At 37.0% G+C, this 19,223-nt stretch overlaps 1 protein-coding gene across 1 annotated transcript in view; it reads right to left on the reverse strand.

The window, feature by feature from the left end:
• Nucleotides 1-19,223, reverse strand: part of LOC122813454 (E3 ubiquitin-protein ligase HECTD3-like) — a 699,643-nt gene that overhangs the window by 310,342 nt on the left and 370,078 nt on the right. Inside the window, exon 10 of the mRNA XM_044085769.1 lies at nucleotides 8,681-8,863. Coding sequence (XP_043941704.1) covers nucleotides 8,681-8,863 — 183 coding nt within the window. The remainder of the gene's footprint in view (nucleotides 1-8,680; nucleotides 8,864-19,223) is intronic.

The following is a 19,223-nucleotide window of genomic DNA, read 5'->3' on the forward strand; positions in this document are numbered from 1 at the left end:
AAGTTATTACTTTATTAATAGATCGGTCATATGTCGCAAAATGGAAAGATTATTGGGAGCTAATTAGTATGCACTTCATGAAAATCTCCTTAACACATAAAAATATGATTATAAATAACTCCATGTTGTGGTTGCTAAAGGAATTTTGTACTTCACCTATTACACCTAAACATATGGTCTGTTACCCATTAAATATTATTATTAGTTATCGTAACTTTATATTCATGCACCCTAAGTATAGGGAATGGAATTTTATTGTATTCCTATAATTTATACTCAGGGTATGCTTATGTCATCTACTTCTGAAGGAGCTCATTTAGCTATAGATAATAATCTAAAGTACTGGTATCAGCTGATATCTGATAATAAAGTTAAAAATCTAGATTTCTTAAAACAAGAATTTGATCTAAGAGAAACTTGCTGGTTAGAGGTTCAGATCTTTAGACAACATCTCATTGATAGAATAGATCTAATGTCTATAACAGTTAAAGAATCTATTCCAAAACTGATTGATTACTTGATAATAAATTTACAGCATAAAGTTTCTGATAAAGGTAAACTTTCATATATACATAAAATTATCAGACAAGAAACTTTTTACAATGTAGATTCATACTGGAATTATTTCACCTCTATTAATGGGGACCCACCAACTCAACAAGATAAACAATATATATTGGAATCTGCTTATAGAACTACATCTTCCATTGTCTGGAGACTTTATACATGGAAATTTTTACATAGATCTTTTTATACACCTTTGATGATGAATAAAATTAATAATAAAGATAATCTATGTAAGAGATGTAATGTAGAAATTAATGCTGACTGGGCTCATATGTTTTATGACTGTATGAAGTTGAAAGAATACTGGAAGTCAATTAATGAATTTTTGCAGGCTCTTTTTACAGATAATTTCATTATTTCTAAGTCTCTTATATTATTCAACACACCTGTACCTCAATGTGTTAAAAAGATTAATCTTCCCTTGTTATGGTCTATCCTAGCAGTGACTAGGAAAATAATAACTAGAAATTGGATTTCAGATACACCTCCTTCGTTCAATGAATTTAAAAATGTTATGAATATAATGTGTCATATGGAAATAAGCACAATTAGAATGAGAACAACTAGAAAAACATCACATTTTATTGTATGGGATAATTTACAAAATTTGTTAAAAAAATTCTAATTTCAATAGCACGGTATTTTAGTTTAATTAATTGATCTGATTGTAGTGGATGTCTTTGTAAATACTTTAGTTGTTTTGTTGAATATTATGATAATACCTATTTTTAATTATTTGTATAAAATTGTTATGATATTTCTCTTATATGTTAAAACAATAAACTTGTTTTGAAAAAAAAAAAGGCTTAGGCTCCACTCATTGGAAGTTACAGTACAAACTTCCTGAGCGCCATTGGAGTGAATGAGTTAAGGTCAGAAAAAATTCTGTTTCTGTTCACTGACTGAAGAAGGATTAAATCCAGTAAATTAGTGGGAGGGGCAGATTTAGCTGCATTCTTATTTAGCTGCAAATGCTATGACACTACTGCTGGTGTGTGAGTAAACTGAATTTTAGATTGTATTTCTCCATTTAAGGTTTTGGATATTCCCATTACTTTTTGTGGTTTACCCTTTGTGCCTTTTGAGCTGTCTACCCTTACTATAAACTTGGCTCTGGAGTTAGTCTTTGTTTCATATCATCCCATTCATTCCATTCACTTAGTGCACACTGCAATATTCCGAGTATTAATCCCTTTTTCCATCTTACTTTTACAATTTGTTAACATCTCGGATTAGACTACCAATCACTGACAGGGCTGGACTTGGGTAAACTGGTACCCTAGAAGAAAATGTTGTATGGCTTCCCCTCCCCCCACTGCCCCCTCTATGCTGGCCTACTCACACCACCCAGAATTATTTTCTTCCTTTATCTCACAGTTTGTATTACTCTTCATTTCCTCCTGCAGTCATTCATAAATTTAACATGTTCTATCAAAGCAAGACTGCACTCTGATAACTGTAGAGAAAACAATTGCATTACGTTGAGGGTCTGGGGACCACAAGACCCCAAGAAGCCATGTAGGCTCTAGATCCTCTGAGGTGCATTTTAGAGGATTTATTTTTAACAACCATTTCATCCAGTGATGGCCTGAATGAAAACTATGATTAAGGAAAGACATTTCATCTTTCTATTCAACTTTGCATTTTTCCTGCATCCTTTAAACACACTCTAACTGACCAAGACTATACTGTAATAACCAAATTAAGTTGGGGGTCTGGAGCTGCTAGGCACTCAGAGGCAATGGTGTTACACAGATTTCAGATTTCTGGGTGGAATTTTAGAGTGTTTTTCCAACCTTTTGATTCAATTATGTCCTGAACAAAAATCATGCCTACGGAAAACAAATTCAGTCATATATATATTTTTTTTTACTTCAAGGAAGAAATAAGCTGTATCCAAGTTTTAATGCTCAAAGTTGACCAAACATCAGTTCACAATAAACTGAGAAGATAAATGCTTGAGGATAAATATATAATATCTGGGAATAGTACCTGCCCCCACACCCCTCAAAACAGGTAGTTACTTTCTGTGAAAATCCCCTATGGTTTAAAATTAGGATGAAAAGTAAAACACAAATGCCCAGATTCATATATTTTAAGCACTGTCATGTGAATATAGGGTCCTCATCCCCTTCCCCCAAAAGACTGCCACCTTCTGTGTACCCTTCTGATGTCAGACTGGGACAAAACTGAAAAGAGCAAATAGAACATAACATATTTGCTGTCACACATATATAAACAATACAGTTATTTACTCTCCTCCAAAAGATCGCCACTTAAACATTCATCAGATGTTTTATTATGAGAAACATTTAAAAAAAAGTATTACAATAATGTTTCCAACTTGTTACTTATAGAGGCAGTACAGTGCTCCTATACAAAATATAATTTATGTATTTTATTTATTATTTACTTTACATTGTTTACCGTGAAGGTCCAACTGGACACAAGTCCTTTTTCAGTGGAGGCCCTGGAAGAAAAGCTCCACATATAACATAGATTAATAAGTACAATTTCGTAGATACAAAGAATAACACTATAATAAAACTGGGATAATAGCACTTTAAACTGTACAACAACTAAAGTAAGATTAAGAATGATACATTATACAGGATCAAAGAAGAAACATCTTAAACTGTACAATCAAGTTAACATTCAGTATGACATAGTCTTATAATAATAGAATATATACACCAAGTGTCTATACTTCGAAGGAAGAGTTACAGATGAGAGGAAGAGAGAGGTATGAGGAATGAGACTTGCAAGATAAAAAAAAGTTAACTGCCTGAAAATAAGGGAGAGGTGTTTACCCGGGGTGAGAAGAAAGATAAGGGGGTTAGGCTAGCCCGGGGAGTCACAGTAACAAATCCAGTTAGCTTGTAGGTGTGTTTTTCCAGTTTAAGTATAAAGATCCTTGGTGCTCTTCTCTGACATTTGTGAGGAAAGTTAAAGAAATAATGACCACTCTATCTGCAGCCTGACACAAGATATAGTGACCTGTGAGATTTGAAGGGATGTTAAAGAAATAATTACATCATCCATAGCCCCCCCCCACACACACACACACACACAAGTACAGTGACTTTTTGTGTATACCTATGAACAGGGCTTGCTTTAGACAGGGAAGAGGAGATTACTATGCTCTTGTCAAAATTCACTTATATAGCCTAGGTGTGTGGTGGACACTGACCCACAGAATTTATAAATGTCTGGGTATTTTGTGATGTGTGTATTTCTTATTTTTTGAAAGATGACTGTTAAACTGAGCAAGTGAAAACAGGATCAGTTACTTTCATCCATTCAACCCCCTCCAAACTGTTATAGCTACTTCTATGCACAATTCTGGCTGTGGTAAAAGAGGATGACCATGTAATGCATTTCACCTTTGTTCCAAACAAACAACTGCCGCACATTAAAATATTGCATGTTGCTTCACATAATCACATTAGTCCCACAAAGCCAAAATAATAAGCAAACAACAGCAGGCAGTTAGTCATATTCCTCCACAAAATATAGCCATAGCAATTATCCCTACTTCCTTTGTGCATACAAGTTAAGTACAGCATCTTGTTCTCATAATTGCACACTAGACCTGCAAAGTCAGACAGTGACTGTTTAAGGTGAGAAAATGACAAGAGGGTCAATTACTTTCATCCAGCAAACCTCAACCCCAACCCAGCAGTTATAGTCATGACATCTGATGGCTATGTAATATTACTGCATCTCCTCAGTACACACAAACAAGTAGCCATATACCAAAGTGTTCCAACCAAAGTTTCTCAACACAAATCACAAAACCAGAGAAATATAAATGCTATTAACATGAAAAGTTGGCAGAATAGGATAATGTGAAATAACATGCATTTTCTGAAGCAAAAGAAGTCTATAACTATAATTATTACCATTATTTGTTAGGTGTGATCCAACACATTTTCTCACAACATTACAGATCCTGCTGAATATGGTATTTATTCTCCCTGAAATGAAATCAGGCTGATCTGGAGAATAGTCCATTGAAATGATTAGAAGAATGCTTAGGAGTACGTGTTTGTCTTCTATTCTTACAAATCTGAAATTGCAGCAAACTAAAAATATATTGTCTTATAAAAGCTATCTAACAAAGAATTTATAATGGGATGTCAGGCATAAAAATATGTACATTTATATTGACATCAAAGAATGGGACTTCAACCCCAATACCACCTCACTAAAATATACTACCTCCATGGCTGCCCAACCATGAGCAAAAGACAAATACTGGAGGAATGAAAAAAACATTCTTGTGTTCTCTCTGCAGCATATTACTGATGACAATGCTATTAAACTGCTCCTGCAATTCTGCTGCTGATATGAAAACTGTTGAACTGCACTTGCAGTGCAAAAGCAAAAATATCGGCATCATCCGCCTCACTGGTAGCCTTTCCTCTAGATGATCAAAGCAAAGCAAAACCAACAGGACGGGAAACATTGAAGATCCATAACAACTGTCACAGTAGAGAGAATAACACTTACTGCTGGTAGATATCTCTGGTATGGTATTCTGACTGGCAGTTTGGTGAAGACATTTAAGATTGTGCTGCCAGACCTGGACTCTGCATTAGTCCTCTGGGTGTGATTCTTACAGCCTCAATTTGTATATTATGTGGCTCAAAGCAAGTTATTGAAGCAGACTTTCGTTCAGGGTCATCCCTGAAAAGGGACCGTGTGTGCAAAGGACTTCCCTAGCTAACAGTTTTTTTTATTTTTTTTCCTGGACATTGACACATGCATCTGAATAAAATCGATGTCCCTACTACCAAATGCATGGAGAGGCAATTTTTTCTTCATGGAGAACTCAGTTGTATTGCAGCATGTATAGAAAGTTTAGTGTAAAAGATAATACACCAGATTGTTAAACGAGGTCTTAGATTAATACTGTCGTAGGAGGAGTTACAGCCCCAAGGATTGTGATGGTAAATTGCAATATGGCAGAAGTATGAAGTCTGTAATCCATCAGTAGAGCTGAGGCCAGGGGAGGGGTAAGACAAAAAAGTCTTGGAGAAAGGAAGTGCATTTTATGTAAAGATGAAAAGGGGGCATAAAGACGTAGTTATAAGAGATTAGAAGGCAGCCATGCAGTAAGTTAAGGAGATATCGCAAGTGGCTGGAAGAAAGTCAAGATGGAGAGAATAAAGAATACGTGTCTAGTATTCAAGACTGAAATGAAGATGAAACAAACTTAGTAACGAAACTGATAATTTGAAAGAAACCTTTGATAGGTAAGATACTACTGAAACTAGTTAGAATAGGTATTAATCTCTGCAAAAAAATGGTTCCATGAGAATCACATGACATGCCAGGATAGGTATTGCTCTAGCACTTGGTGAAACATGTAAAACACAGCTGAATAATGTGAAAAACAAACATATGCTGGCAAGCTCAGCACCATGATTTGTTAGTCAAAATGGTAGAAAAGCCGAATCCACTAGAGCCCAGTTTAAGACTGAATAAAATATGATGTATCAGAATACAGACTTCAACTGTATGTGGTGGCAGATAAATAATAGGTAGCTGTTTAAAATGTTGGGACTCTGACTGTGTCTCAAAATGTGGAGATCCCATGACTGTCAGTATGGATTTGCATATACTAAGTCCAAGATTGTCATTTTTCAAAATATTCCCTTTTTTCTGAGCTATGGCAAACTGAGAGCTGATATATATAGGATCAAGGGGTGTGGTCTTGCCTCCCACATCAGGTAGTACTCCTACAAAAAACAAGTGGAAAGGAGAAGCACCACAGTTGATATTTGCACCTCTGCTGTATTTCATAGGTTCATAGAGTAGTACTAGGCTAACTGCTCTTGTGGGCCATTTTAAGGCTAGCCAGTTACCCCACATAAGAATCAAACCCTGCACATTGTGTCTGTAAGGTAAACAGCTTAACCATTATACCAACCTCCCTCCATTTTTTTCAAGACTTGGAAATACAAATTTCAGCATTTCAATGTTGTTGTTGTTGTTTGTCTTTCGGCTTTTTCCCGGTAAGGGGTCGCCTCATCGGAACTCCGGTCCGCTAATGATTGGCAGTAGATTTTTACGAAACACCGAGGTGCCAGCTCGACGCCCAACCTTCAATGAAGGTACTAGGGAGCCAAAATAATAACAGAAGCAAATTCATGGGATAAAGGCATTTATAAGTAGAGCAACTCTCTCAAGGAGCTACCAAAATCTACTACCATGAATCTTGAAGCAATTAATTACTTCTTAGTGGATACACAATAACATTAGCTGAATGATCAATTAAAACAGACTTTAGGTGTGAACTAGAACATTTTAAATTACATTTAAACTTTGGCATCCAGGGAAGTAGTGCAGCTGATGAAGCAGAAGGATTAAAAAAATAGTGCAGATTATGATTTTTCCAGAAATCGTAATGAGGGACTACGTCCCAGTAAAGGAAGAAAGGCACAGCTGGTATAATACTTAAGATAGGCTATATGTCTGCCCTAACAGTGGGTCATCATAATATGACCAAAGTTAGTAATGACATATTCAGTAACTAAGTCACAAGTAGCTCACCTAAAATTTTCTCTTCATTAAATTCAGGAATTTAAATGTGTTTCTAGTGCTAAGCAAGCCAACAGACATCAACACAATGTTGACCTTGCAAAGTCAAGGACTAAGAAGCATTTACAACTAGGGCAATTCCTGTGGGTTCAAATGTTGCTGGTGAAAGCAGTTTGAAGTAAAAAGCTACTTCTGATTGCATAAACCAGAAAATTAGCCAATTGATTCATGCAGAGTGAGGTCAGGTGAAAATCTGAGACTTTCACTAAAATTCTGAATACTGATACCAAGGACGATAGTCAATTTTATGACAATAGGTGAAGCACTGAAAGGCTGGAATGGATTATTTCTTCCAGAGTGCCATTGTTTAACAATAAGTCCCGTTTATAGAAGAATTATGTATCCCATAAGATAGCTGAGATACTGTCCATGTCAGATCCAACGGAGACAGTTAAGACTACAGCCACAGCCAGCTGCAAAAAAGTCTCCCCTGCTTAGTAGACATCAGCCATATTAAACCAAACTCAACTTGTACTACACTGTATTATCACAAAGCACTTTACAAAAATAGATAAAACTCAACCATATATTAAAGGTTAGGAAGCAACAGCTGTATAAATACTAAATAAAATAAATGTCAGTATATGCATGAAACAATGACAATTTCACTAACTGAGGATAACAATTTCAGAACTGGACCATCTTTAGGGATGCGCAACATGTTCAAAACTTTCTGTGCATTAAGACCCTTTGTCACAACAATATGCAATATTTCTCAATGTGGTATCAAAAATGAAAAAAAAATACTCCTCAACTAAGTATTTTCACCTCAGACAGAAACAGATTTTAAATCTCTGCTATGTTTTTCAAACTGCTATCACTTGTATATCACTGTTTAACATGTTACTACAAATGTCACAATATTGTCAGTTTACTGCTGCTGCTGTTACTTTAGCAGTGATTTATGAGGTTTTGCAACTAAGGTTAGAATCTTATTCTGTAGACGGAAGACAAAAATCATGTTATCTATTATCTGATCAGTTTAAAATTGTGGGCAGTGCATGTCTACAAATGGCTTTTTAACTAATCCCACTACATTCATTAAACGGGTTAAAATATTGCAATTCCATAGTGTGAGGCAGAATATAACAAAACGTGTCTGTATTTGGTGCATCATATACTACTGGCATGAATGTCAAAAGCTTGTTTTTTTTGTTAAAGGAGGGAAATATGACCTTAGGTTTTAAATTTCCTAAAGCCACACCCCATTTACTGCAAACTCATCTAGACGCTAGCATAAAGCAACATTAAAAAAATCAACATGTCCAGCCCATGCCATTTACAGTGACAGTGGGTATACCGACAGCTCATTGTAATTGGACAATTTAAATAAAAAAAACAGCCATATACTCTGAACATAATTTTTTTTTGTTTTATAACATAACTTAGTCATTGACTATCAAAAGTAAGATTACATTAGACACACACACACACACACACACACACACACACACACACACACACACACACACACACACACACACACACACACAAAGAGATTCTTTACCTGACAGAAGACAGTATTGTTGTAGTTGTGGTTATTGGAGACATTTTCAAGTTGCTTTATGGCTAGCCTTCTGTTAATAATTACAGTGGGTAAAGTAGATGGCTTATTGCTTTCTGACTCCTCCAGTAACTGAGAAATGAGTGCAGAACGACATTTGGACAGCAGTAAAAATTGCTTGATGTACTACAACATACAAAATTTATAAAATATTAATCAGAAAGTGGAAGGAGCAATATTTTAAACATAAAGTTGCATTACGGGTAAGTGTAATTACAGTAAAAATTATTTCAAAACTCAGTAAGTGTTGGCATTCTCAATCAGTCAAGGTACTGTTTTATTTAAAGTGAGACACTTACCTCACACTACGGCTTACAGTATCAACACTGTGAAATGCTCATGACCTACAACTTGCATTCCTGTATGTATTCTGTTTTTTTCATTGAACTACCATATAAATGTGTGTCCCAGGTTGTGATGGAAAAGGGTCCTCAGAACAGTTCACTTACTTGGTTAACAAATGATAAATAATTAAACAAACTCTGACCAAAATACTTAACTACATGTTTCTGAGTCACCCCTGACAAGAGGCACTTATGCCATCTAGGCGTACCTGGTTAATGAGTTAGAAAAGCAACTGATATACAAACCACATTTTGTAGATACTATTTTTGTGATTTTTTTAAACTTTTTTTAATGATGCCTCCATAACCTGTTCTGCTTATACCATCCTTCCTCAGCAAGGTAGTCCTGGATTCTTCAATGTCCAAGGCCAACTGGTGCATCTTGGAAAATGGTCATTGTTCTTACTAGATGCAGGAGGAGATCTCGAATAGGGATTTAAACATTAAGGCAATATTGTACAAAGGTTCTGGGAGTATCTTCTTAAGAAAAGGGAGTGATGTATGGCATATTTATATCACTTCCCAGTCAGGGATCCCGCTGTGAATGTTTTCCCATCTTATGACAGATATTGTTCCAACACAGTAGTTGCCAGATTCAAGTTTGCATATTACTAGAAAAAAGATAACCATCTGAACTACACTCTCATTCTTTCATGTTTGCTTCTACTAACTCCTAGGTCCATTCACAAACTTGAACCATCACCATCTCACAGAGAAGGTGTTTGTGCCACAGGGCCTGACCAGACAATATTTTGATTTGCCTATTATTTATCATAATGGAATAAAAAGGTTTCTGATTACTGAACCTAAAATATCACTTTTATTCATGCAAGGGCAGTTATAAACTGCCCACACTCAATAACAAGACCCTAGAGATATTATCTCACTGATCAATCTCTCATTATGCACTTGGTATCATTGCTCTAACAAAGACATGACTAAAACCTCATATAAAATACTCAAACATTCTTACCCCAGGATACAGCATCATTAAAGCTGACAAGTTTAAAGAAAAAGCTGGAAGGTAACTATCCTCTACCCTAGCATGTATGTGGTTTCTCTCCTTACAAAAACTCTGCCCAAATTCAATAATGCAGAGGTACTTATCTCCTGCATAAAAATTAAATGACCACAAACTCCTTTGTATAAGTTTTCTATATATATCCCACCTGGAAACAACATATCCACCCTTGAAAACATCCTTTACTGAACCTCACACAGTATTAACAATGAAACAGTGATCCTAGGTGATGCTAACTATCCTTCTATTAGCATCAACCCCATGACTTCAAATAACTTATTACTCCTCCTACTTGTTACAATAAATCCCAGGACACTAGTCCCATTCTTGACTGGTCTCTGATCCTTGCAACTACACTGCATCATAGGTTTACAGTCATAGCTCATAGTTATATACTAGACAAATGACCACCTGGGCCTTTATAACCATAGCTGTACAATCCAACCCAGTTGTTTCACTATGTATCATTGGCATTTATTAGGAGGGGATATGTTAATTAGGACGTTTATAGAGGTTATGTGGGGGATTTGTTAATCTGGGCATTGTTGTCTGCCTCTGTCTGTCACAGACATGGGGGACAGACCCAGTGTGAATTTTCGATTTTCCATCCACTGGTCAAGGTTACGCTTAAATAGGACTAGGGATGAACTCTACTCCACATGGATGGGGAGCCTTTTTCAATACATGGGGGTCCTCTGAGACACATATTTGTCTTGGCAACATGTCACAAGCAAAATTTAAATCATTGGATTTAGTGGTTCTCATTTTTTTGACTGCAAAAGTTCCATCAAAGCTGGATCTGAGGAAGAATTGTATGCCAAGCACAGATCACCTCTCAGTAACCTGCAGGAGACAAAGTATAGAGATAGGGATTTAAGACAATCCACATAGGACAATGTGTTTATACTCTAGATTCGCCTGGTAAGGAGCCATTGTGGGTATTCTAACTGTTGCAGATGTTTGATCAGGTACATACCAAAGGAGGCATTATACTCAGTGATGGGCCTGATAATGGCCAAGTAAAGAGGTGCTATGACTTCCTTGGACTTAGATGCCATGCCCTTACTTATAAGTTGAGTGACAGAATGATTTTCTTACGACCTTGGCCATATGTTGGTCAAAGGCCAGATTACGATCTACAGACATTCCCAGATCTCTGACTACTGGATCAAATCTTAGAGGTGTCTTATTGATGGGGTAATTAGCCTGAGTGGCAGTGTTCCCAAAAGGCACAATAATGCAGTTTTTGGCATTGAGTTTTATTCTGTGACTTTGACGCCAGTTATTTGTCTGAGTTACACCCACTTGTAGGATGTTTGTGTTGTGAAGGAAATCTATTATAGCTCCCATTTTGCAGTCATCTACAAACTTGGCCAGCCAAAAGCCCTTAGTATTAGCCTTTACCTGCAAGATGTAGATGCCAAGTAGGAGTGGTACCAGCATGGATCCCTGAGGTACCCCACTGCAGATTTGTCTCTTCGTGGAGGTGGTATAATCAATCCTGACTCCCTGAATTCTGTCTGTGAGCCAGCTGGAAATCCAGCAAGTTATGTAGGGTTCTATGCCCACTTCAGTAAGTTTGTCAACTATATCTGAGTGTGGTATTATATTGAACACCTTAGCCAGGTCCAGGTAGGCATTAGGTACTGTTTTCCCCTCATCAATTGCCTTGGTGACCTTCTCGAAGAAATCCACCAGGTTCAGTAGGTATGATCTTCTCTTAACAAGACTAGTTAGGTCCAGGATCTGAAGGTTTGTTATGTCTTTGTTGATTATTTCCATGATAATTAGTTCCATGGCTTTGCATATTAAACTAGTGAGACTAATAAGTCTTTAGTTTCTAGGGTCAGTTGATGGTCCATCCTTGTGAAATAAGATAGCCATTACAGTCCTCCATTCTTGTGGTACAAAGCCTGTTTTGAGGTTATAGTTGAAAATTTACTCAAGTGGTCCTAATATCCTAATCCAGCTGTTTAGGAGGCATCCCAGGATATTCCAGGGGCCCATTCAGGATATGTTTTTAGCCTTAGCAAGTGCCACCAGGACCTGCTTCCTGTTAGTAGTTAAGGTGGTATGCTAGTAAGTATTTCATGAAGGGAGGAGGTTGGGAAGTTGGGGTGAAGTTTGAGCTGAGTTTGTAAGCTAGGAAGTTCATTATGTCACTGTACAGTGAAGGTAACCACCAGTTCAGCACACTGATGCATGCTGCCTTTGAGGTTTTGGGCATAGCTATAGAATACCTTGTAGTTGTCTTTAGCTTGTGAGTCTATCCTGACCTCTTAATCGGCCTTGTTGGACTTAATTAGTCTTCTCAGTTTCCTGTTTAGTATAATTAGAGAACTTCTATCATTATGGGGGTTGCTGTTCCTGATTTTAGCCATGACTTTTTTCCTTTTGTTTACACCCTATTAAGGTTAGGATTCTACCAGTGTGGTTTATATTTAGAGTTTGTTTTGGGCTTACTTCTAGTAGGTACAGCAACCTCTTATACAACCATTTGCATAGTTGTAAATTGTCTTTGTGAGCAATTCTGCATAGGTTGCTGTGAACTCAGAGTTGGGAGGGGCAATGAATTTTGACAGGGTGCCACTTAATAGGATCTAGTTTGAAAAAGTTTCTAACTGTTACAGTTTTTGTTGGGGTTACCAAGCTGATTTTATTTTGAAGGAGTCAACTTTGTGGTCTTACCTCACTGGTAAATACATGATGATGGAGTGGGGGGTTCAGTGCTCTCCCATATTGGTGATTACTAGATCCAGTAATGATTGTGCCTGTCAGTATGAGGCAGTGTATGCTTCCCAGTCTATACATGGGTAGTTAAAGTCTCCCATGAATAGGGTACTTGGTTTAATGGAGAGTGTTTCCAGTACATCTAGGTACAAGCTATGAGATTCTAATGACATAGAGGGTGACCTATAGCTTGCTAGGATATGGTATGGGACTCTGGTTATTTGCACATGGATAAATTCCAGGGCATTGTCCTGTTTAACTAATGTAGAGTTATGCTTGTTGCTAATATAGATTGACTCCTCCCACCTTTTGCCCCTGTCTATGGAGCTGATGGTTTAAATGTGTGGAGGGTGCTGAAGCCTTGCCCTGCTGGAGAACTCTCTGCAGATTTAAATATGTCTCAGTAATGACACAAATGTCAATATTCTCCATAGTGAGGAGAGCTTGTAGGGTGTGGAGTTTCTTGTTTAGGCTCCTATCATTGAGCAGTAACACCTTTATGTTTTTTGCAGTTTTATTTGCTATTCATAGATTCATAGGTGTTTAATAGGCTAACAACCAGAAGGACCTTTTTAAGCCTAGCCATGCATCCCAAATCTCTGACAAGTTCTCATACCCCTGATAAGTGTAAACATGGGCCTGGGAGATGAACCATTTACAGGTTACCTGTGTCCATAAGAGACATAGGTGTTAAACCAGGGATGGATTTCTGGTTTCCTATCCAATTGTCCAGCCTGCACTTGACTTGGGTTACGGAGGAACTCTCCTTCACATGGATGGGGAGCCTGTTCCATAGACACGGTAGTCTCTGGGATGCATACCTATCTCTCCAGCAGGTCCTATTTATATTATATATAGCTATATCTCTATCTATCTATCTATCTATCTATCTATCTATCTATCTATCTATCTATCTATCTATCTATCTATCTCTATCTATCTATCTCTATCTATCTCTATCTATCTATCTATATGCCTAAAAAGACTCTAAGGGGGTGGATAAAGTTTTAGCTAATATTCAGAAGTCTAGGGGGGACAGATACAGACCACCCTTTGCAAAGCAACATGGTCTATTAACTATGTCCTCCCATGCTGACAAATATTGAAATCTCCTGAAAAGATACCAGAAATGAAGCAAATTATTGAAGTCAGTCATCTTTTATTTGTACTGTGGCATCATTCTTGGTGAAGGTAGAATGCTGCTCACTGCAAGATAAATACCTCCCTGAAACACATATTCAGAGAGATCAATAATATCTCTTTTTCTGTTGTCCAGGGATGTACATCTCAGCTCATTAACTTCCACATGGACTATGATAGAGTCATACTGGTACATGTGGTGTATTGACTTGAGTGCTTCCTGAATCCTTCCTAAATCCCTTGGTGATCACTGCCCCGCATATAGTATTCAGAGGTACTACTTACCATGTCAAACAAGTATACAGAAATACTTGTAATCTCACAAAATTTTTAGCTGCTCTGAACTCAGTAAACTGGACAATTTTAAAAGCCTTGCCACTAGAAGAGGCAGTAGAAAGGTTCAATTCAACTTTTTTAAGCATCCTAAACAGCCTTGCATTACTAAAGAGGAATATAGTAAAATTTAACTTTGCCCTTTGGCTTAATAATCAGAGTAGAAGTCTTATGCAGATTAGAGATGAGACATGAAAAGAGTGGCAGAAACTTAAAACACCACAAAACCTACAGCAATTTAAAGAACTTCATAACCTTACCGAAAAGCAAGTTAACCATGACAATAAGCAATATTGTTCTGATTTACAAAAATAAGCATAACTCTAACTAAAAAAAAAAAAAAAGGTCTTGTCATTCATTAAACAAATTTCACACCCAGGAACTAACAATGCTCTTAACCCTTGTCCCAGTAGCTTCCCGTAGAAACAGCCACCAAGTTTAACTCGTACTTCATTGACAGCATAGCTACCCTCACCTATAAATCCTTTCCTGACTCCCCAGACTCATGTCTACACCCATCCACTAATACCCTAATCTCACTCTGAAACCAGCTGCCATCTCCTTCATAAAAAACATTATTATCCAAAATTAAAAACCTGCTCACCCTCTGCAGATTACCCTCCTGCAGAATATCTCAAAATTGCTGCTAATGCCATTGCATATCCAGTCTCTATCCTTATAAATAGGTCAATACAGGAATCCTATATTCCTACCATCTGGAAAAAATACCATATCATCCCACTCCACAAAGGTGGCTCTCTTACTAAGATATCCAATTTCATGCCCACCCCCCCTCCCTCAAAAATATTAGAAAATGTGTCTATAAACATCTACTCCACCATCTCTCAAAGGAACAGTTACTAACCAGTACAGTACTCAACATGATTTTAAACCTACCCAAAGCACAACTGCCCTCTTAAACTTACAGGTGACATAAATAAAACCAGAGATAGTTCTAAACTCATCTATTCTTTATTCCTAGACTTATCAAAAGCTTTTGACACTGTGCCTCATAAATAAAAACTACAACTACAACTGTCCACAATGGGTCTCTCATAACCTACTCTTCAGTGTTTCAATAATTACTTGTCAGACACTACCATGCAGTCAAATGGAATTATACCCTTTCCCTTTACCTACCCATCATTATAGGTATACCAGAAGGCTTTATCCTTGGTCCTCTTCTATTTAATATCTTTATAAACAATATTCATAGTTCTATACAGTAAGCATCCCCTGTACAGTATGCAGATGATTCCACAGTAATCTGCCAGTGAAACTATTTAGAAAATTTAGAAAGGGTTACATAACATGCCTTTAACCCTATTGAAAACTTGCTTTGTTACCACCAACTCATTCTTAATCCAAAGAAAAACAAACTCCTTTTATTTTTCCCCAAAGCACTTTCCCATGGGAAAAATAACTTTTAAGATCACATCCCTAAACAATAAGCCAATTGAAGTAGTGCCCCATGCAAAACTGCTACAAGTTAAAACAGATAACAACCTGAAATATGTTCTCCACATATGGAGAAATATAAAAAAAATAACTCACAAAGAATAGGAATAATATATACGACCAAAAAATTACTTAAGGCTGCCACTACAGTCACTCTTACCACTACATACCTACCCCCCTTTCCATTATATAGTTCTTGACTAACATCCAGGGCAGGCCACCCTAAAGTCTAAACTAGAGTAGTCTTAGAACAAGGTTCATAGGTTTATAGCTTGGTACTAGGCTATCGGCCTAGGGCCTATACAAGCCTAGCCATAAGAATTCCCTGGCTATTTCTTCCTACAATATTTACTTCTCTAGACCCCTGTCTAGCAGGGCGACTGACATGATTCCTGGGGTAAATTTCCTATCTCCCATCCAGTCGTCAAGGCACCTTTTGAAGAGGGCCAAAGAGGCACTCTGCTTGACATGTATGGGCAGTCTATTCCAGAGTACAGGGAGTCTCTGGGTCAGAAACCTATCTCTCCAGCATATTTTGTTCATTTTGATGACAAGTGCTGTGTGTCTCTCTGCAGTTATGTTCCTATAAGAGCGGGTGGTGTTATCACTTTTTTGTTATCTGATATTTAATAGCCTATAGGGATTCCTCTGTACTTTGTGCCAGCCACAAAGTTTGAGAAATCATTGTATGCTCAACTCATGAGAGACTTGCTTGGCTACAAACTTCTGCATTACAAGCTGAAGCTAAGTGAAACTTGCAGTAGTGTATTTTAGTCTTCTGTTAAGTACAAACTTGCATTTTTTTAAAAGTACTGTATTTTCATTTTTTTCTGTTTCCTAATTGTGTGTTTCTGAACAGTGTGTTATGTGTCTCTCTGCAGATATTTTGCTATAAGAGCTGCTGGTGTTATCCCTTTTTTGTTATCTGATATTTAATAGCCTAGAGGGATTCCTCTGTACTTTGTGCCAGCCACAAAGTTTGAGAAATCATTTTATGCTCAACTCCTGAGAGACTTGCTTGGCTACAAACATCTGCATTACAAGCTGAAGCTAAGTGAAACTTTCAGTAGTGAATTTTATTCTTCTGTTAAGTACAAACTTGAAGTTTTAAAAGTAATGTATTTTCATTTTTTTCTGTTTCCAAACTGTGTGATTCTGAACAGTGTCCTGTGTGTCTCTCTGCAGTTATTTTGCTATAAGAGCAGGTGGTGTTATCACTTCTTTATTATCTGATATTTAATAGCCTAGAGGGATTCCTCTGTGCTTTAAGTGCTATCCACAAAGTTTGAGAAATCATTTTATGCTCAACTCCTAAGAGACATGCTTGGCTACAGACATCTGCATTACAAGCTGAAGCTAAGTGAAACTTGCAGTCGTGAATTTTAGTCTTCTGTAAAGTACAAACATGCAGTTTTAAAAGTACTGTATTTTCATTTTTTTTGTTTCCTAATTGTGTGTTTCTGAACAGTGTGCTGTGTGTCTCTCTGCAGTTATTTAGCTATAAGAATGGGTGGTGTTATCACTTCTTTGTTATCTGGTATTTAATAGCCTAGAGGGATTCCTCTGTACTTTAAGTGCTAGCCACAAAGTTTGAGAAATCATTTTGTGCTCAACTCCTGAGAGACTTGCTTGGCTGCAAACATCTGCATTACAAGCTGGGGCTAAGTGAAACTTGCAGTAGTGAATTTTAGTCTTCTGTTAAGTACAAACTTGCAGTTTTAAAAGTAATGTATTTTCATTTTTTCTGTTTCCTAATCATGTGTTTCTGAACAGTGTGCTGTGTGTCTCTCTGCAGTTATTTTGCTATAAGAGCAGGTGGTGTTATCACTTCTTTATTATCTGATATTTAATAGCCTATAGGGATTCCTCTGTATTTTAAGTGCTAGCCACAAAGTTTGAGAAATCATTTTATGCTCAACTCCTAAGAGACATTCTTGGCTACAGACATCTGCATTACAAGCTGAAGCTAAGTGAAACTTGCAGTAGTGAATGTTAGTCTTCTGTAAAGTACAAATGTGCAGTTTTAAAAGTACTATATTTTCATTTTTTTTTGTTTCCTAATTGTGTGTTTCTGAACAGTGTGCTGTGTGTCTCTCTGCAGTTATTTAGCTATAAGAATGTGTGGTGTTATCACTTCTTTGTCATTTGGTATTTAATAGCCTAGAGGTATTCCTCTGTACTTTAAGTGCTAGCCACAAAGTTTGAGAAATCATTTTGTGCTCAACTCCTGAGAGACTTGCTTGGCTACAAACATCTGCATTACAAGCTGGAGCTAAGTGAAACTTGCAGTAGTGAATTTTAGTCTTCTGTTAAGTACAAACTTGCAGTTTTAAAAGTAATGTATTTTCATTTTTTCTGTTTCCTAATTGTGTGTTTCTTTGAACAGTGTGCTGTGTGTCTTTCTGCAGTTAGTTCCCCACCCTCCCTCCCTGTCCCTGTGTTGGTATTAGTGTTGGTGGCTCTGGAATTGCCCGCCTCTCCTGGAAGTCTGTATTAGAACATTCCTCCTGGGTCCATCTCATTTGCTCACTTAACCGAGTCCAGTTAGATCATATTCTGAGTCTAGTGTTCACTCTACTTAATACAGAGAGATGATTTGAGAAGGCCAGCTCACTTAGGTTCTTCCTTACTCTCTTCTTGCACTTAAAAAAAAATATTCATTTGCTTTTACTGTATTTGTGTTTACTCCTACTTTATTTTGCTTTTCTTAAAAGTACTCAATTTTATTTTTTCTGCTGCATTTATTACTGCTTGATTGTAGCCTGATTAAATTGTAATTGTTATTCTAAGTCTTTTGGTTTAAGCACTTGGGCTTCATACAGGCTGTCTTACATTATTAAGGTTTGTGGTCTGCACTGTTGTGGCAGGACAGGTAGCTTACATCCTTCTAAGCTGGGAATTGCTGATTGAAGGCCCAGTGTCTGCTATTCCAAAAGTGTATTAGTTCTGGCTTAAGCACTTGGGCTTCAGGCCAGTTATTCTACATTAAGAAGGTTTGTGATCTGCACTCTTGTGGGAGGAGAGGCTGGATTCTGCCCTTCTGAGCTGGGAATTTCTGGTCACAGGCTTATTGTGACTGCTTATTTGAACTGTTTCTTTCTGAAATTGGTGTGCCTTGTTTCTGTAGCATAGACCAGATTCAGGCCTGCTGAATCTAGCTTTGTTTGTATAACTTGAGCACTGATCCAGGCCATCTTTTTTTGGAGAAGGTTCCCCTGAACCTTAGTAAGCAGGGGTAAACAGTTAGAACTTGTCTGACTGAAGACTGCTGGAACAGGGCTCAGTTTTGAGCTTTTTTCTGGTTGTCAGTTTGTTTGTTTTCTATTGTTATATATATATATATATATATATATATATATATATATATATATATATATATATATATATATATATATATATATATATATATATATAAATTGCACTTTATTTATCTGCTTTTACTGTATTTGTGTTTTTTCCT

Source organism: Protopterus annectens, chromosome 10.part0 (genome assembly GCF_019279795.1).
Source record: "Protopterus annectens isolate FY-2018-M chromosome 10.part0, PAN1.0, whole genome shotgun sequence".
NCBI classification, from domain to species: Eukaryota; Metazoa; Chordata; order Ceratodontiformes; family Protopteridae; genus Protopterus; species Protopterus annectens.